Below are 22553 nucleotides of genomic sequence, written 5' to 3' on the forward strand. Positions count from 1 at the left end.
TTACTCTGATCCCTACCGCCCACCCCTGTGTGTGAATGATTCCTGACAAAACACCGTCCATTATATGTGAATGATTCCTGACGTTATTCTGACCCCTTTGTGTGAATGATTCCTGACGTTACGCCGACCCCTATGTGTGAATGATTCCTGACGTTATTCTGACCCCAATGTGTGAATATGTGTGAATGATCCCTGTGATAGACTGTTTACATAGATTTGACCAATTCTGCAGTTGTCATCTTATTAAGGACGGGCATTAGGTCCAGGCAAGTGACATACTCTAATTGTGGCTGACATGACTCCCAACGGGAGGTGAACGGCGCAATTAGGGATTTCCATACCACACCTGAAGGTTCTTTGTAATTCTCGGGTACATTTATATTTCCCTGGGGTCTCCGGGTTATATCTATAATTGCCCCAAAGTTTACGAATCTCGTATGAGACGGCGTAGGGCGATGGAAGGCCTAGAGCTACTGTATAGTGGTGGTGGTGGTAGTAGTGTTTACTTGGACTGGTCGATGGTGTGTGTCAATAACAGTCAGGCTATGTAACAACATAATCTAATACATCTCCCGTTCTTCCTGTTCGTCCCCACATGGCCAAGAGAAACAGACAATGCTAATGTCAGAATGGTGGATCAGCTGAGAACTTCACCTTCATGTATACCTGAATTGTGATCGAGAATGGCGTGTTAAGTATTGTGTTCCACATGCACAGGTTTCTGCAATCTGACAGCATTAATATGACTACCATCTCCCCAGGAGAGTAACACCACCACGCCATGGTGTTATATACCCGACGAGGGGAAACACGGTTTTAATGTCACATTGACATTTTTCAATGATATTGAATATGAATGCCTAGAAAATACTCGTCATCTTATCGAATTTAGCAAATATGTTAGAACTGCGACGTGTGTCACTGTGACATAACACGATTCTTTTCCGACCGTTTCAAATTATCAACAACAAATTACACATGGAATTTGAGAGTGCCTCTGACTTGTTTATATTCCCAAAACTCAAATAGTGGTGGAACGAGGTCATATGACTTTTAAAACACGTGCATGGGGATTATAAATTTAGTAGAATATGTGACACGCTAACGGCCATGATTCGCTAACAATACGTGCAAGGTAACCTAAACATTACATACGTATTGCTCTGACATATCTGTGATATTATTCAACGATGATGACAATGCTATGCTGACAGTCCTTTTGAGCTGAGGCAGCATGTCGTTTCTATCCAGCATTGGTTCCCGGACAAGAGCTGTCCGGTCGGTGTATCTGAATTCCGGACGCAAGGGGCAACACATCAGGGGAACGAAGGAGCTCCTTCTACCAGAGGTAATCTATAATATCAGTTGTACGTAACATGTAGGAGTGTTGATACCGTGTATAAATTGTTATTATTTGCTTCCATTTTAAAGTGTCATTTGTCATCTGTATAGTAATGTTTCGACATTGTCTTACCATGAGATCTCCCTGTACAGTTTGTTTTTGTCACATTCTCAATTTCTGAAACTACACGTAGAAACAGGAAAGTCAGAATAACTCCGTTCTTAACAATACTGGCATACGTTATAAAGTGTCCATGTGTGTTACTCTCAGCACGAATATCGATATCGACAGTTAAAACAAACACAGTTTTCCTCCTTATTACTGTCTAAACCAGCTTATTCCTCATCTTGACTTGATGTATAAGATAAACACCGATTATTGTAGTAGACATGGTAACATAACGTACCACCATTACACTTTGTGTTGCTAGCTGAAAATCGATGTTCTCCAGCCGTGAGCTGGATTTTATTTCAGTTTATACGAACATTCGTCGTAGCGTTAGTAATAAAAGCTTGAAATACTCCATTTTATACAAACCGGAATGTATCAGGAATCGTATAGCATTGACAAAAGTTTACATTGTATATCACCTTACTAAAGTATGTCGTTAAAGAAGCGTATCCTGGTGTGACGAAGTTTATAGTGATGATACAGAAAGCTACATGTACTTACACGTTTTCAGCGATAGTTTGAAGTTAGCCACCACGATATCTAAAAAAGATATTTCTCAAATTGGTTGAATTATAAGGATAGACACTTTTTGTAATGTTCGTGTCGGACATGTCTTCCGAGTTTCCTTACTCTTGGTCACACCATCACTGACACGTCCTTGAAGGATGAAGCGCTGTATAATGTAGTTTTACGTTTCAGTGTGTTATGTGTATCCATTTGTGTGTCATTTACAACACTCCGTGACTATTTCAGATACATCGTACATGTATGTTTATGACAGAAATGACAAGAATCGTTCATAAACAAAAAGCGTGACACTGACATATTTTCTCTGGCCACCGGAATTACTCAGTTTTCAAATCCAGCGGACGTGCCTTCGCAATATGACGCAATTAAAAAGTATTGCAATTTATAACAAAGACAATTATTCCAAGAGTGTTTACAACACTTTTAGACAAGAACGGTGCAAAATAAGAACAGTAAATATGAACTGATTCATGATAAAATCATTTTACGTTACAAGTTCCCGTTGGACTTTAAAAGTTTCCGTTCCAGGAGAAAGAACATGGAAAGTTTCCGTCGCAAAAAGGAAGCACGCGCTATGGGCTGTTCCGCCACTTCAACATTCCAGTCGCGCTTAGAGGTTTATTTTAGTTAAATTCAAATCTTTCGTGTAATTATAATTTCGTGTATTGTAAGGAGTTGAAATGTAAATAAAAATATTAAACTGGACCCGCTAAGATATTTTCCGGTAAACCCAAAACGGACCGCAGTTTAATGCATTTCCCTATTAAAGGACTCACACAACTAAATAATTTACTACATGTTATTACTAGAGACCCCATCACTTTATTTGTTCGTTTGAAGTTCAAATGATGTGAAGTTTATATCAAATTAAAGTTTGATGTTTTTTCTATCGGATAAATGTTGTTATTGTATAGGGTTAATGGCATATTAGACCACACGGGTACTCGAAAGACAGTAACCCTGACATTAACAGTGCACTGGGGAACCCCCACCTGGGAAATTCCCGCCTTTTTTCACCTCGAATCCTACGCCATTCTATTTTCAGTAGGAGTGTATATTTTTGATTTTCCAAACCTCAATACCCTATACTTTATTCTCGTATATAGAAAGTACCCATTTCATATGTTATTTACTCAGAAAACAGTTACAAACCTAAGAATCACATTTTCCTCAGGGACTTGGTTCAGGGGAAACACCAGCTGATTAGCTGATTTAGTTGTGCGAGTCCTTATAATCCTGAAGACCTCCGGATCCATATCGATATAATATTGCTATTCTTTTATATATGTACAGATATAGCGTGTTTTAAGATGTCTAAATTGTCCTTTAAATTTGTATACCAATATAACATAATACTATGATATACATGTAATGTACGCTGTTCTTTTATATCTTGCAAAACCCTTATGCTACCTAGATCAGTTTAAAGAGTAAAATAAGATTATTGAGATCTAGTTTTTGGAAGCTACCTCGGACTAACAGAATGTTCCCTGGCTTGGGAATAGGGACAGAAATCGTCATCCATGAAGATTGAATATTGTTGTACACCCTTACACATCTGATGAAAAACATTGTCACATACAGTGACAGCAAGACAAATCTATTCAATGTCAAATGTTGGAGAGTATTGTATCCAAGCGTCTCCGCGCAATTGGTTTCCATAACAACATATTTTGTTTTTTTACACTGAACACGGTTGACATGGCCGTCCCATACCTGCGTTCCTACGTGTCTATGAGTAGGTAACAGTATCACGGCTATCTTACATATAAAACATTGATACCTCATTCACGCTGGCCTCGTTCGCTACATGCGAATCATTGGCTATGATGTAATGTTAGGAATCTATATGAGATTTTGCTTTTACTCAAAACTGACTGGGAAAATCCTATCAAAACTGTTACTATCAATATGCTGATGGCATTCAAATCCGTATGCTTATTAGATCACAAGATAGCCTAGACACAATACCAGAAAATCTGATGGCTTGTGTAACGGAATCAGTAAACTATATCATGATGAATGTCACAGTGTTTCAACATAATGAAGGTACAGGTAGTTCGAACCGTAAAAACCAAACTGGATGCATTTTGATTGCTGCCTTTATTATTACATTGATGCACGTGCAAACGTCATAGACATATCTTATTACCATGTCGGAGACTTTTGACATATCTGATAGCTTACTGCAGTATCCTACATTAAATGGGTCTCGGTATAATTTAAAGAACTGAATGTCATACAGCATAAAACACTTCCCTTCCATTTTCCAAACTAAGGGAAGCTATTTTGTGATATTGGTATTTTAAGATTCCAAAACTAATTGTGATATTATGGGAAGTTTAGTTTAAGTTCAATACAAGCTATGGACAATTATTAATTAAGTAGGTTTGGAACAGAAGCAGTAATTCCAGTGATCCATTTAACTGAAATTTTACTTCTATCTCCTGTGTATATGAATATATCTGGTAATGGCTATGATGATATATATGTATACTTTCACTATAAGGTATATTACTTTAGATAGCACTACGAACAATCTTTTCTGATTTTGTTGAATTTGTATGCTCCTTCATGTGGTGTATTGTAAATGTGTCAAGCCTCTTCCGTAGGAATCTCACACACAGACTTAAATCACCCAGATTCTAAGAGTCATTTTACGACCCGGTAAGTGTAAGCACATGCATGATATAGAATGGAATCCTTGTTCCATCGAGCCAATTAAATGAATTTCTTTTTATAGCATTTGTTCGAACAAATATTCACAGGAGACACTGCAGAACAGGTCTGTTTTGAAAGCCTTGTAGATCATGAGAAAATAACAAGATGTTCAGAGTTAATAGATGTAGAGGTTTGGCAGCAGCCAACTATGGGACAAGGATTGTGAATATTGATCATTTTAAACAAGAAAACAGACAATAGATACATTGACAATTGAGAGAAGAGTTAAGTATATTTTCGGGAGTATAAAATCTGTCATGTGAAGTTCTTAAAACGTGAAATATATATTTATCTATACCATATTATAGGAAGACTGAGCGGTTTCATTGTATTGATACTACCGTTTACTTTACTAATATAATGTCACGAAGAATCTCGGTGTGACAAAAGTTGGTAAATAATGCATTTCATCCGCTGACATATACTTTATTTGAGAAACAATTGTTTGTTATATGTCATATCGTTTGTTAGAAGGATCATAACTTCTTATACTCTACACAACAAATAGGAAAGTACATGGAATTTCAATAACTATCCAAGTGTCCAAATGAATTGGAAATCAGCGTCGCATTTATATTTTATCAGTACATTGTACAAATATCCAAGCTTGATAATACGTCAAATATCTTTCCTTCGGAAAATCTTGCTGCTTAACCATGTAGCCATCCATTGCTTCCTTGGTGTATCGTCCCGTCAGCAGCAAGGGTCATTGTAAGACGGGATCTCCTTCTTGTAGGTGGTGACTACATTTTTTCTGAGCTGTTCCAGGACACAACTACGACAGCACAGACCGGTCCGTTTTTTCAGCTTCCCGAGAAACACAAACCGACACGAGTATTGAGCGTCGAACCACGCACCTCGGATCTTCACCTGAGGTTCCGTGGCTGGAGCTCTAACCGAAGGCGCTATCTCGGTCATTGATTGTCCATGATGTCTACATACATCTACATACATGTACATATAAAAAACAGGAAATTGAACAGGTCATCTGCCAACCGTCAATAAAGCATCGTGCTATGATCTGATAGAAACCAATGTCTTCAAAACGAAGCATGTGAAATTGTTCATCAGCTAAAAAAATAACAAGAAAGTCGAAACCTCTTTTTGAATTTAAGATGCCTCTGTGGGAGAGACGTCATATAAAATAACACGTCAATATCTTGGCTGTGAATTTTTTATTTGTGAGTCTCATATCCTTTGGAGTAATTTGTCGAGGCGTTATATAAACGATGGATTTATTAAAACCGTGTTTATTGATTTTACGAGTTTAGAGTGGGTTTCCGTGACATATCAATTCGGAGATCATTTGGTTCAGTATATCGCCAGTGGCAATTAATATCGACGTTGTATTGGGTTGAGGATGAATAATGAGAAGTTTGCCTCTTGTGTTAATTTGCATTTGTCACGAGAAATGCGTGTGTACACGTAAAACCGCTTTAGATAACCGAAACAACCCCATTTAAGTATAGTCACACATATAAGTCTTAACAATGTGGAAAATGATGTGTACACCAGAGTACAAAATCTATATTAATTATAACGTAAATAATTAATGGAAGTATCTCGAGTTGAGTACTCTATTTATCATAATACATGATTAAATTATTGAGTTGACACAGCTGTAATTATTACATACAGAGTTTAAGTATTATCAATTAAGCATTGAACAAGTTATTGTCTGATAATTCTCACAGGATTTCAGACAAATTAATTATAACGTGCGGCGGTGTAATACCTACATTTCTATTATAGATTTTGAGTTTCTCTTATATTCAACCTGTAACCATGTTATTGGATTCTAAAATAAAATTTTGCGTGTCAATTAAGGAAATGTTAAAGAATTTGAATAACGCCAATCGCGTGGCCTTTATGACGTCATATTTGTAACCTAAAAGACATCGACCACAGTACATGTCCCCCATCAAACTGATTGATATTGGTTATGTCACCAATAACAGTATGTCGGTAAATATGTTTTTCGATTTACATCGATTTATGATCAACATACAAAAAACATGTCTGAAATGTAAAAACAGAACTTTTAATTACATGTATTGGCAATATAAATGAAAGAGCTTTGAAAGGCGAATGATCGTCGGCTAAGCCCTGCCAACCAGTGACACTGTTAGATGTAATCCTAGTATATATCCATTAAAATAATTACATAGCAATTACTTTACAGTCGCAATGCAATTAAGTTTCACTGTGATATTTATCTACAGAAGCACGAAATTGCTTGGTTATATTTAATTGTAGAGCGTTGCAGCCAAACACCAGCGCGATATGTAACGTTGTATGTTTGCAGGCAAAGTTTTGTCATTCATATCATCTGTACAGAATAGCAGCTCAATGGTTATACATGTATTGGTTTATCTGCAGTTTTTGCTGTCTTCTGTAGACTATTTAGATTTAAACTAAGATAAATTATTCATTAAAGGTAGATGTAACAACCATTCTGTCGACCTGATGAACTAATATTTACAGTGCTGTAGATAAACAATTCTTTATGGCACGGTCATGAGAATGTAAACATATCGTGTGTCCGTATACCCATTTATATTCTGGTATGTACCTCAAAGGCTAAAGGCAACGATAAGGAATTAAATAATAATAACCAAGCTTAGAAATGACGACGAATTTCGAGATAAATGTGAAGGTCAAGGTCAAGGTCGAGGCCACAATGATCACGTTACGTTGGTATATAGAAACGGGGAGAGCTACGAAACAGTCTGACTAATTATATAATTAGGTTACAATTATATCAATATCTGTCCGTATTTGTCAATATTGGTGAGTACATGCCGTGGTCCATCATGTACTCAGCATTACAATAGAAAGTCGATGTATTCAATGTACCTTAGTTAGTTTTTTCCGTCCATGTTGACTCCAACAATGGGTTGTTGATATATGAAAAGGGTTATGACGTCAAGGACATTGCGACGTGACTGTTAGTATTATCAGATTAGATGTCAGTCTGAGTTACATGTAGCGTACATCAAACATCCAAATGGCATGGTGTTGGTTTAAAGGTTTAAGTCGTCAAACCTACGCATTGCCTCTATTTCGAGCACTGGCATCAAAACTCTCTTTCTGTCCATACAGGACATATGGGTCACCTCACACCATCAAACTCTCTGTCCGTACAGGACATAGGGGTCACCTCAAACCATCAAACTCTCTGTCCATACAGGACATAGGGGTCACCTCACACCATCAAACTCCCTGTCCGTACAGGACATAGGGGTCACCTCACACCATCAAACTCCTTGTCCATATAGGACATAGAGGTCACCTCACACCATCAAACTCTATGTCCGTTCAGGACATAGAGGTCACCTCACACCATCAAACTCTATGTACATACAGGACATAGAGGTCACCTCACACCATCAAACACCCTGTCCATACAGGACATAGGTGTCACCTCACACCATCAAACTCCCTGTCATACAGGACATAGAGGTCACCTCACACCATCAAACACCCTGTCCATACAGGACATAGGGGTCACCTCACACCATCAAACTCCCTGTCCGTACATGACATAGAGGTCACCTCACACCATCAAACACTCTGTACATACAGGACATAGAGGTCACCTCAAACCATCAAACTCCCTGTCCATACAGGACATATGGGTCACCTCACACCATCAAACTCCATGTCCGTACATGACATAGAGGTCACCTCACACCATCAAACACTCTGTACATACAGGACATAGAGGTCACCTCAAACCATCAAACTCCCTGTCCATACAGGACATATGGGTCACCTCACACCATCAAACTCCATGTCCGTACATGACTTAGAGGTCACCTCTAACCATCAAACTCCCTGTCAGTACAGAACATGGAGGTCACCTCACACCATCAAACTCCATGTCCGTACATGACTTAGAGGTCACCTCACACCATCAAACTCTCTGTCAGTACAGAACATGGAGGTCACCTCACACCATCAAACTCTCTGTACATACAGGACATAGGGGTCACCTCACACCATCAAACTCCCTGTCAGTACAGAACATGGAGGTCACCTCACACCATCAAACTCTCTGTACATAAAGGACATAGGTGTCACCTCACACCATCAAACTCTCTGTCCATACAGGACATAGAGGTCACCTCACACCATCAAACTCCCTGTCCGTACATGACATAGAGGTCACCTCACACCATCAAACTCTCTGTACATACAGGACATAGAGGTCACCTCAAACCATTAAACTTCCTGTCCATACAGGACATATGGGTCACCTCACACCATCAAACTCCCTGTCCGTACATGACATAGAGGTCACCTCACACCATCAAACTCTATGTACATACAGGACATAGGGGTCACCTCACACCATCAAACTCCCTGTCCGTACATGACTTAGAGGTCACCTCACACCATCAAACTCCCTGTCCGTACATGACATAGAGGTCACCTCAAACCATCAAACTCCCTGTCCGTACATGACATAGAGGTCACCTCACACCATCAAACTCCCTGTCCGTACATGACATAGAGGTCACCTCACACCATCAAACTCTATGTACATACAGGACATAGGGATCACCTCACACCATCAAACTCCATGTCCGTACATGACATAGAGGTCACCTCACACCATCAAACTCCCTGTCCGTACATGACTTAGAGGTCACCTCAAACCATCAAACGCCCTGTCAGTACAGAACATGGAGGTCACCTCACACCATCAAACTCTCTGTCCATACAGGACATAGAGGTCACCCCACACCATCAAACTCTCTGTCCATACAGGACATAGAGGTCACCTCACACCATTAAACTCTCTGTCCGTACAGGACATGTAGGTCACCTCACACCATCAAACTCCCTGTCCGTACATGACATAGAGGTCACCTCACACCATCAAACTCTCTGTCCATACAGGACATAGGGGTCACCTCACACCATCAAACTCCCTGTCCATACAGGACATATGGGTCACCTCACACCATCAAACTCCCTGTCCATACAGGACATAGAGGTCACCTCACACCATCAAACTCTATGTCCGTTCAGGACATAGAGGTCACCTCACACCATCAAACTCCCTGTCCATACAGGACATAGAGGTCACCTCACACCATTAAACTCCCTGTCCATACAGGACATAGAGGTCACCTCACACCATTAAACTCCCTGTCCATACAGGACATATGGGTCACCTCACACCATTAAACTCCCTGTCCATACAGGACATAGGGGTCACCTCACACCATCAAACTCTCTGTCCATACAGGACATAGGGGTCACCTCACACCATCAAACTCCCTGTCAGTACAGAACATGGAGGTCACCTCACACCATCAAACTCTCTGTCCATACAGGACATATGGGTCACCTCACACCATCAAACTCCCTGTCCGTACAGGACATAGAGGTCACCTCACACCATCAAACTCCCTGTCCATACAGGACATAGGGGTCACCTCACACCATCAAACTCCCTGTCCGTACATGACATAGAGGTCACCTCACACCATCAAACTCTTTGTCCATACAGGACATATGGGTCACCTCACACCATTAAACTCTCTGTCCATACAGGACATAGAGGTCACCTCACACCATCAAACTCCCTGTCCATACAGGACATAGAGGTCACCTCACACCATCAAACTCTTTGTCCATACAGGACATATGAGTCACCTCACACCATAAACTCCCTGTCCATACAGGACATATGGGTCACCTCACACCATCAAACTCTTTGTCCATACAGGACATATGAGTCACCTCACACCATAAACTCCCTGTCCATACAGGACATATGGGTCACCTCACACCATCAAACTCCCTGTCCATACAGGACATATGGGTCACCTCACACCATCAAACTCCCTGTCCATACAGGACATATGGGTCACCTCACACCATCAAACTCTCTGTACATACAGGACATAGGGGTCACCTCACACCATCAAACTCCCTGTCCATGCAGAACATAGAGGTCACCTCACACCATCAAACTCCCTGTCCATACAGGACATATGGGTCACCTCACACCATAAACTCCCTGTCCATACAGGACATAGAGGTCACCTCACACCATCAAACTCCCTGTCCATACAGGACATAGAGGTCATCTCACACCATCAAACTCCCTGTCCATACAGGACATAGAGGTCACCTCAAACCATCAAACTCCCAGTCAGTACAGGACATAGAGGTCACCTCACATCATCAAACTCCCTGTCCATACAGGACATATGGATCACCTCACACCATCATACTCCCTGTCCATACAGGACATAGAGGTCACCTCACACCATCAAACTCTTTGTCCATACAGGACATAGGGGTCACCTCACACCATCAAACTCCCTGTCCATACAGGACATATGAGTCACCTCACACCATCAAACTCCCTGTCCATGCAGGACATAGAGGTCACCTCACACCATCAAACTCCCTGTCCATACAGGACATATGGGTCACCTCACACCATAAACTCCCTGTCCATACAGGACATAGAGGTCACCTCAAACCATCAAACTCCCAGTCAGTACAGGACATATGGGTCACCTCACATCATCAAACTCCCTGTCCATACAGGACATAGGGGTCACCTCACACCATCAAACTCCCTGTCCATACAGGACATATGGGTCACCTCACACCATCATACTCCCTGTCCATACAGGACATAGAGGTCACCTCACACCATCAAACTCTTTGTCCATACAGGACATAGGGGTCACCTCACACCATCAAACCCCCTGTCCATACAGGACATAGGGGTCACCTCACACCATCAAACTCTTTGTCCATACAGGACATATGGGTCACCTCACACCATCAAACTCCCTGTCCATACAGGACATAGGGGTCACCTCACACCATCAAACCCCCTGTCCATACAGGACATAGTGGTCATCTCACACCATTAAACTCTCTTTCTGTCCATACAGGACTTATGAAGCTGCCAGTTTTAACAAATTGATTTCACTTACTAGTATCAAGTGTCACACATGTAAGTTAAAAACTTTACTTGGACAAATAAGGAATATGTGTTCAATTCCAAAACGAGGTAGTATAAAAATCTAATAATGATTAAAATTTGAAAAAAAAAAACAAAACGAAAAGAACTTCCAGTAGCAACAAAAAGAGAAAAGTTTGGTTGGTTTGATTTGCCGTTGTTGGTGTCATACAAATCTAGGTCACTACCACACCCCGATACAAATCTAGGTCACTTCGACGCCCGCCATACAAATATAGGCCACTTTGACCCCCGCCATACACATATAGATCACTACGACCCCATCCCACCCCACTAACCCACCCATATCCCAACCCCACCCAAATATCTAAGTCAATACGACACCCGCCATACAAATATAGGCCTCATCCAGGTCAAGTCACATTCTAAAAATGAAAACGAGACTGTGGATACCACTGGGTACATACATGCATATCAACACATACCACACAGTATGAAGAGAAAACAGGGATGTGCTATCCAGAGATGGAAAGTTAACAATTTTAAATTTTAAATCATAATGTGTATCACACAGCTCATTTGTAAGCTGCCTATCCTATTTACGTTATCACTGATAAACCTACATGCAAATTATGAGTCCTGTACTCATAGAATTTTAATGGGACTCACAGAATTTCTGGAAATACTAACATTTGATATTTCAGGACTCCTTATTTTAGCTATACAGGTACAGTAGCACACTACAGTAGGACAGCCTGGCCATGGGCAATTTTTTTGTTAAGCAAATAACTCCTGTATCAATGATATGCATAAAAAATGAAAAAAAATAAATGTACACTATAATTGGTATATTCAGTATGAAGAAGTACATACAGGCTTCACATTTGTTAAAACAAAAATTAATAAATTGGTTCCGGATTTTAAATTTCCGGATTTTCCGCAAGTGTGTTTACACAGGAAATTAAGTTTTGCCTACAGCGAAAAATGGATGCCCACAGCAAAGGTGAGATAGCGGAAACAACTTAATTTACAACATATGTCAAAACAAGATTAATCCTGTGTTTGGGATAGAGATATTTAATTTTAAATAGGTTTCAGAAAAAAAATTGTGTAGAGAATTGTGGTATTTTGGGTCAAATATCATAATATTTTGCAATTTTTTAGCATTTTTTAAGCTGTTACCATGGTATTCACAGCTCTAAAAATCACAGAAAATATCAGTTAACTTATCCTTCAGAGCTGTATTAAAATTGCAAATGCTGTACAGATTACAAATATATATACTTTATTAGAGTTTATATGTCGGGTTAACTGGCAATGTTTACTTATCTAAGACATGTGTCATATTTTTCAAAATTGGGCATTTTTACTGTACACTGCTACCACAATTTAAAAGTACTCACGATAATAAATTGTAGATTTATCACTGCATTATAAGTAAAGATCGAGGTAAATTGTTTTATACCGTCTATTTAGGTAGCTTTTAAACGTAACAACACGTTAATTTGACTTAAGTTTGCACACCAAATGTTTCTGTAGATACCATGTACTTGATGTTCTTTATGTCCCTTTAGCCGTTTCGTAAACCAAGGGTCGTATGGTTTGTTTGCAACATGAAGCCTTATTGCTTCTGTGGAAAAAGTGTATTTATTAAACGCCTAGGAAAAAATAGCCAATATCCAAATCACTACGGGACACTGGTTCCACTCAGTTCACCTCGTATGATCACTCTTATTAAAGACAACGTGTTCAGCCGTACAACAACTACATTCCAAGCTCTCTAAAGGTCACGTGTTCCTGCTCCGAAAAACCATCTCATTATTTGACATCATCTGTTCACAGTTATACCGGCGACACTAGCCCAAAACACGGCGTCATGTTTTCAACTTTACACCGGCGACCCCACCTATACACAGGACGTCATTAGGACGCTACTTACACGTGTTCCATCTTGCACCGGCCTACAACCTACTCACACGGCGTCACGTTTTCAACCTTTCAACGACATACAATCTGCTCACATGCTGTCATGTATTCAACCTTACACCGGCCTACAACCTACACACAGGACGTCATGTGTTCAACCTAACATCGATCTACAACCTTCATACAGGACGTCATATGTTCAACCCTACACCGTCGATACCAAATCACAGGACGTCATGTGTTCAAACTTACACCGGCCTACAACCTACACACAAGACGTCATGTGTTCAACCTTACACCGATCTACAACCTTCATACAGGACGTCATATGTTCAACCCTACACCATCTATACCAAATCACAGGACGTCATGTGTTCAAACTTACACCGGCCTACAACCTACACACAAGACGTCATGTGTTCAACCTTACACCGATCTACAACCTTCATACAGGACGTCATATGTTCAACCATACACCATCTATACCAAATCACAGGACGTCATGTGTTCAAACTTACACCGGCCTACAACCTACACACAAGACGTCATGTGTTCAAACTTACACCGGCCTACAACCTTCATACAGGACGTCATGTATTCAACGTTAAACCGGCCTAAAACCTACTCACAGGACGTCGTGCGTTTAACCTTACACCGATATACATAGAGAATACATGGCAACCTAAGGCAGAGCTCTGACTATACTTACTGGACGTTATGTGGTTATCCGTGCATTGACTACTTCACCTACTGTCTGGAGGTCACGTGTTCAACCTTCCTTAGACGAAGCCAACTACTCATTGGACGTCAGCTGTTCAATCTTACATCACCTATACTTACTGGACATCACGTGATCATCCTTGTACAGGCCAAACCTGCTACAGACGTCATGTGTTCATTCACGATGCCTATACTTCTAGGTAGCATTGCTGTCCTGCCGCCAGTCCAGGAAGACGCTTGACGTTTGACTTTTAATTCATACTTGTATTGATCTGTACACAATAGGGATTTACCAGAATTGTCGTATTCTTATCATATAAGTGAAAAAACGCGTATTGCTGTGAAAATATATATGCATACTTCTACTGTTTCATCTAGGAATACGTACACGTTAATCTAATTTACAGAGCATGCGTGATCATTTAAGTTTACAATAAACTGATTTGAAGCATTGGTGTCATAATTACGATATAGGCACAGACAAAACCGTGTCATTTCGTCAACATGTGTTGATAATCACGGCATGGTCATTTTGTATGACGTTATCAATTATTGCGATGCCAGTTTTTGGGTGATACGCATTGTACATTGTACATCAGTTTATAATGCTTTGCTGTCAATATTATCAAACCGTAACGAACACAATCGTTTTAATAATGAGGATCTTACGAGAATGGCAAACTCATATGAAATTTATTCAACGAGTTTGATATCTCAGATTTATTTATTTATTCATTTTTTATATCCTTGGACACAAAATAAATACATGAATTATGCTAGCGGTACATAAGTATACATGTACGGCAATTCTGTTCACTTGCAACAAGAGTTGCCTCCCTTGATACGGACCCGCTGAAACATTATCGATTTCTACCACTGCATGCCGACTCATGGCTGTAAATGGCCATAACAATACAGTAGAACGTCTTGCTTCATTTACGACTACACATAAATTTATTTTACCAACTGTTGTAATTTGTTAAAAGAATGAATCTGTAAATTTTCGAATTAATTTCGACAGGGCACACAATCGATGGCGCTTTTTGTTTAATTCTTGTCAGAACATCGCGTGAGAATTTCTCATCCTTCCTCATTTTGTGTAACGGTGTTACTGTAATTACACAGCCTTTATTAGTAATTTCCGTAGTGTTGCCGAGTATAAATTTATTTCAAGAATCAGAAGAAAAAATCAACGTTACATCTTAATCATTAAAGCATCAAAGACTAAACGAACTCAGAGACAGGTCAGGTGTTTCATGACCAAATTCCAATTCTGTATGATTATCTGTCCTCTAAGAATAAGGAAGTTTCTGAACGAATTTACACGCCATCTGTCCTCTAACATTCAGGGGGTTTCTGAACAAATTTACACTTAATCTGTCCTCTAACAATCGGGGGGTTTCTGAACAAATTTACTCTTTATAGGTTTTCTAAGAATTATAGAGTTCTAAGCAAATTCGCACATTTTCTGTCCTCTATGATAATCTGTTGTCTAAGAATCACGGGGTTTCTAAGCGAATTTACACTGTATCTGTCCTCTATAAGAAACAGCTGTTTATGAATCAGGGGGTTTCTAAGCGAATTCATACTGTATCTATATCATACCTTTATTCAGTAATAAAGACCTCCAGCCCACAGTACAGGTATAATTTATTTGTTCCAAAATGCATTTGATTTATACTTAATCAATAGACAGGCGCAAAAGTGCAAAAGCAGGTGTTTGTCTTATGATAAAGTTTAATAACGTTTAGCTTATATATGCGAGTTATGACCATATAGACATAGATAATATCATGAAAGTGACAAATATGAGCATCTAATATTTGAATGTACAGAAGCATCCAAAATCATAAAATTTGTACAATATATACCATTCAACAAAGCATATACAAATCAACTATATGTAGCTTCATTCAAAAGCACATACTATTATATGAAAAGTCATTTCAATTAAAAAAAAGTTATTTCAACATATTTTACAATTATATACAAAGTCTCTTATTTCGGATATTGATTTACAATTTCCAGACATTGGTATACTGCTATAATATATAGCTAGAAACTGATGAAGCACATATGCTCACCTCTATACATGTACATCTAGAAAGACCTTCTCTATCTCTAAAAGCATTTCTCAAAAAGATTCCCAATATCTTATGGCAGTGTACATCACTCAGAAATGCACGAAAGTTGTCAGAAGATAGCCTACTTTGGAGCAAGTTCAATGAGCTGTACAAAGCGGAGATCTCTATACAATGAAAACGCACGGAGAAAATGAAACCCGTCTTCGACGCCAGATTTACCAAACTAATTCAAACAATAAATGCAGAATCTCTTCAGATTTTTCAATACCTATTTATCTCCCCGTGTCTATAGCAAGATGATGATTTCCCCACCGAAAACATGTTAAAGCAGTTCTTACATTTTATTAACAATGCTGTACAAGTACTTTTCTATACAAAAGAATGCCCTAAAAGTACAGTATGTCCATAACCTGTCCTTTTGAAGCAGATCGTTATACAAGGACTGCAAAAAATATATCAACGAGTTTCTAAGCGAATTCACACTGTATCTTTCCTTTAAGAATCGAGGTGTTTTTACGCGATTTCACACTTTATCTGCCCCCTAAGAGTCAGAGGGTATCTGAACGAATTCATAATACAATGTATATCTGACTGAATCCATAATAATACAATCAGAGTTGTTTTGAACGCTTTTTCTGAATAAAATTCGGTTTTTATGAGTATTAGTGATATACCGTTTTTGGTAGTTAGAGTTCAGAAGCCTTTAAAGACAACGACATGTCCAAATGAATGAATTCCTCACTTCATTACATTGATATGATGCGTTCTATTCTGAAATAGTCAGCCCGTCTCTTTAAGACAGAAATTGTTAACTCGAACTATAACGCTTTTTACTACGGAGACAATTTTGTGACGCCATTATTACGACACAAAGATAAATTAAGCGCTGAACGTGTATCGTGCACGTTACCCTGTAAACAATGTTTCTTAAAAAAAATAATCAACAATACGGCGCTAAAGTACTAATGTAATATAAATTAGCACGAAAATCATGTAGAAAGTGCAAGAATTATATCAGGTGCAATTTCATTACTTGATATATAGCTATATATCTATTTATCAGCACAATGTGTCATGTACACTATGTGTTGGTGATCCGAAGATATAGATTTGAATTTCCTGTCGTAGTTGTACCGAGAGAAATATATATAGTATATGTACAATTCGTATCCATGTATGTAAATACATTGTGATCCAGATATTCATATCATCTTATAGACGACTTCCACAATGATCATGTCAGGGTATCGGGCCGACCATCTCTGCGCCATTGAAACGTTCTTTTTTACGAACGCCGATGTGGCGCAGAGGTATTAGCTGCGGGTATTTCTGGCTAGGCGATTGGATGCCGTAGATCGTGAGTTCGAGGCCCGGTCAGGGCACGAGTTTAAAAGTTGTCTTCCTTCCTCATTTGTGTTTCTAAGCTATATATATATATAAAGGGTATTCTGAATTTTTAATGGACAACGCGGTCGTGTTTCGTTGGCGGTCATGAAAAACTGAAAGCGCATGTGCATGGAATTCACAATATAGAAGCATTAACACTATTTTTTTAATTAAACATGTCTCGTCATACAGCCGTGATAGAATTTCGATGAAGTGTAAAGTAAAAAAAAAAAGGGTGCCATATATGAAATATATTTATATATTCACCAAGCTATATTTTATAATGTATATGCACTTATCAGAGATATGGGTGTAGAATTTTTTTTTTCAATAAGATTTTTTACTGAACAGTATGAAGATATGTATTTGATACCACTTAGAAATGTTTCCGATTAATACGATATAATATTTTTGATGATGTATTCTGCTAACGTGTTCAATGAGACGCCATTAAATTTATGTGTTTTCCTTGCGGTGTTAACAAAGAATAAAGTCAGTATGGTATCGACATTAGGAAACGGTCCATTCCAAATAAATATAAATACCATTCTGAACATTATCCTTCGATAAAACGTTTTGTTTTGATCAGGTTTTAAAACAGCGGTCAAATGATGTCGGAAATTCCAATCAACTGATCAATAAACAATAAACGTTCCATGATATTGAATAGTTTGATACAGTATGTTTCTTCAAAATAGTATCAAGGTAATAGTTCTATATTTTCTTTTAGAATTAAATCTGGCATCGTTAAAATTAATAGTAAGCGTCTGTTCTTCTTAATGTAGATGGCGCCGAAATTCAAACAGTATACGGCATGATAAAAGTAAAGTAGTTTTGATGTGATCTCCATTTTAAATCGTACTTGCTAAAACAGAAAGGAAGTGGGCTATTCAATGTTAAATGCTTGAGTTGACTGATCATATTCAGCATATTATTATCAAAGCCTCGAAAACAGGCCTTTTAAGACAATTGGAGTCTTCTACTGACAAACAAAACCTTCAATCTATTCATTTTACATTTATAAGACCTTTGTTAGAATATGGTGATGTGATATGGGACGATAGGCCAAGGTCAAATTTAAAAAAAATATTCAATTAGAAGCAGCCAGAATTGTAACTAGGGCAATTAAATTAGCTAGCCATGACAGATTATAATTAGAAACTGGTTAGAACTCTCTCATTGACAGAAGAAAAACTCGAAATAGTACAATGCCATCAGACTGTCCATGGTCAGTGTTCCTCCTAACAAACATACTTCCTCCTCGTCATTCTGACATTCATTCTCATCATTCTAGAAACACAAATAATTTCTTTCCAGTAAAATGTCGTACTAACTACTAGAGATATTCATTTTTATCCTCAGTGATTTATGAAATACACTTCCTGACGGCGTTTAGCAAAACCCATCAGTCAATAACCTCAATGAGTCTTTGGAGAGGTTAATTTCCGTGTTTTATCCTATATTATTTTAACTGTTAATTGATTCGGCCAAATTCACCACGCTCGGCTGATGATGAACTGTAGTTTCCTCAATAATTATCTATTTTTACTTAACTTAGTAAATAGTCCCTTGTGTATTTGTAACCAGTCAGCTCTAACTACTGACCATTTTCTTCGCTTTTGTCCTAATTTCTAATAATTAGGATGACCGTGTTAATTAAAACAACATCAATGTTTATATCAACTGTAAAACCTACATTTTACAACAACAGGTGTGGTACACATTCAGTTTGAAATAGAGTCATTAATTATGTTGTCAATATCGTACAGAACAGCTTGCAAAACTTGTGTAGGTTGGTGGATATCAGAATACTTTGTTGTTCCAAATAAATTTGATATCTGGAGTAAATATGTATTATTTTAATATGATATTCATTCTATTAATACAGTTTTTCCTTTTTTTTTCTTTTCATCCAATTCCTGGCGCACCCCTCCCTTTTTACTCTCCTTCCCCGAGTTCCCCTGTGTTATATACTATACCAACCTAATACTGTCTTACCGCTAATTCCCGATGGTAAGGAGACGAAGTACTCAGTGCTTGATTTCAAATACAGCTTAAACTAAAATAAAATAAAAGCGAAAGCGTGGAGTTTGTAAGCATTCCAGAGGGAAAATATTGCATCTTGATCGACTATGAAAACGTTTGTTACAGACGGAGGTGGCACAGCAGACAAGTGCGCGGAACACGGCTGCGTCAGTGTGTGGCTGACATTGGTATTTTCCTTCGAAATCTTTGTGAACGAGGAAAAGGTGGGACTGGGACTTTGTTTCGGATTCGCTGATATACTCCTAGATTTTTTCATTCATATTCCAGGATATATATTTCCCCTTGTCCCGTCCAGCGTCACTCATGGCAGTAGCGTGCAATTATTAGTTTTTAAAGTAATTTAATATTTTATAGAAAATATCCCCACACAAATCTTATTCATTAACGTAGAACTCGCCTACTTTGTGTTTTACTATGACTGATATCCACCTATGCAGTATGCACACATTTTTTTACATGTACAAGCTAACACTATCCATTGCCTTTTCATAGAGCAGCTCCATCATGAAGTTTCCCAGGTCGTGTTGTGTATTGACTTTGGCCAATGTAGTTATGCGCATGACTCCAAACTGCACTGATTCACTTGAAAAATAAAATTCAATAGCCTTTGGTTAAAATCAATATAATTTAAAGTATTAATTTACCACTGACTGTAAATATTTGGCTGTGATTCTAAGGATAGCAAGCTCTTCTGGCCATATTGATTGATCCTGCTGGAGTTCCTTGGAGTTCATGTGTGACTACTGGAACATGGTCTGGTTAGATTTGTTTTGGGGTCTCTGGGGAGGTACTGGCGCGTGTTACCTGAAGTCTATTATTGATAGCACGATAATATTAGATGATGTAGTTTAACTAAAATGTATATAAAACAATAAAAACTCCAGGATTACGATTCCTTTAATTATATATGTGACCATGGTGACATGGTCTGGCCAGGAATCATATGAGGCCATGTGGAGAGTTACTACCAGGTAATACATTTCCCTGAATGTGATCTTAACATTTATGGCGAAGCATTCGTTAAACAGAATGCACGTGTTCCCCGTAAACCGTTGTCCTTTAGCCATATCCGTTCCACCCAGCACCTTACTGACCAAACTGTCCTCGAGACCTTTCAACGACAGGAAGTGATGCATTTGATTTATCACCTAAAGTGGAAGTAACACGTTATCATTCCGAGCTGCTGCTGAGAGCGACTCGTTAAAATTCCGCTCGGTCTAAAAGTTGACATCGGTCATTGTCTAGAGCTGCCGACATGCGTGGTAGCTCGGTCCTACACAGAAGCTGGTTAGTAACATTGGCATTAAATATATATAAACAGATTGACATTAACGCCTTTCCATGTAGACTCGTTAAGATAGGACCAGATTTATTTCCGTTGGCTACACATGCTCTCCTATGACGTGTCAGCGTCTCCTCTTAACCTTTAGCATATCAAATGTGCTTCTGACGAGTTAAATTCTACAAAACACATCACCAGAAGGAAATTATGGAAGCTATGATTTATGTCTAATATGATTTTATACCATTTTGATGTCATTCTCGAATGCTACCGTACTTCAGACTGCTATTGGTTAAAGGCGAGTCGCGTGTTAGCTGTCGGATATGAATCTTATGATGTAAGAGACAGTAGTTAAGTCGTCATTACAAGGATTATGCTGATCAGGATAGAATGATTATGTTCGCTTAATTCATAAACACTGAAGAATCTAACGAAAACAAATGGACGTGGTCACGGCTAATCTACTTTACACGGTAAGGTATCATTCTATTAATATTCAAACTGACCGTCTGTGTAGCTGTACGTGTAGGGTAGTTAGTTAGCGATTCCCGTGTCCTTTGTGATTTATTCTATTTCTATTAGAAACGGGATTTATATTTTCTCTTGCGTTAGGAAAGTCTGCATTTGTTTAACTAACTGCATATCAAATTGTAGATTCGATAACTTCAAAAGGCCTATTGCTAAAAGCAGTCTATTTTGATAAAGGTACGGAACAACTTGTACAACTGTTTTTTGACAATAACCGTAAACAATTTATAATAATTAGAAGGCGCCATGACCAAATCTACTTCCGGTTTTTGGTGGAATTTTTTTATTTTTTTTGGGGGGGCGGGTTCGTGACCAAGAATAACAAAACTGCTGAAATGTTTGACGTGTGTGCGTGTGTGAATATATATCTAAATGCAGTTGCGCCGTAATACTCGCAATTGCTACCCCAGAACTTTGGTGCACATTATGATTCTGTGATGGATCGGTTAAACCAACGAAGGACCAGGTACCAAATCGATGAATCTGATCAAGGTTATGTTGAAAGCCGTGGCAGTTGTTATGCTGACGTGACTTTCCTATCTAAATGATCACTTCTTTGTGTCTTAGATTGCGCGTACTTATTTTTTTTTGTTTTTGTTTTTTTTTTTTTTTTTTTAAATTAATTAATTAATTTTTTAACAAGTGTTGTCAGAAAATGCTAAGACATTCTTTCAGCTAGTTCGTTCCTTTTTGCGTCGTTTTGCTGATTACTTATGTTCAGTTCTTTCAGTTTTAATAGTTTTTATTGCATTTATTGCAGTTTTTATAATTTTTATCTCAGTTATTGCAGTTTTGTTTATTTTTATCTCGGTTATTGCAGTTTTTGTCATTTTTGTCTTAAATTAGTCATTGCGGTTTTAA

General features: G+C 38.5%; 1 protein-coding gene across 1 annotated transcript in view; it reads left to right on the forward strand.

Annotated features, from left to right (window-relative positions):
* The first annotated feature begins 383 nt into the window (after positions 1-383).
* Positions 384-22553, forward strand: part of LOC117329394 (transmembrane protein 272-like) — a 56857-nt gene continuing 34687 nt past the window's right edge. The window contains exon 1 of the mRNA XM_033887330.1: positions 384-1348. Within this exon, the coding sequence (XP_033743221.1) occupies positions 1235-1348 (114 nt within the window). The 5' untranslated portion in view covers positions 384-1234. The remainder of the gene's footprint in view (positions 1349-22553) is intronic.

The sequence above is a fragment of the Pecten maximus genome, chromosome 6, assembly GCF_902652985.1.
Source record: "Pecten maximus chromosome 6, xPecMax1.1, whole genome shotgun sequence".
In the NCBI taxonomy this organism is placed as follows: Eukaryota; Metazoa; Mollusca; class Bivalvia; order Pectinida; family Pectinidae; genus Pecten; species Pecten maximus.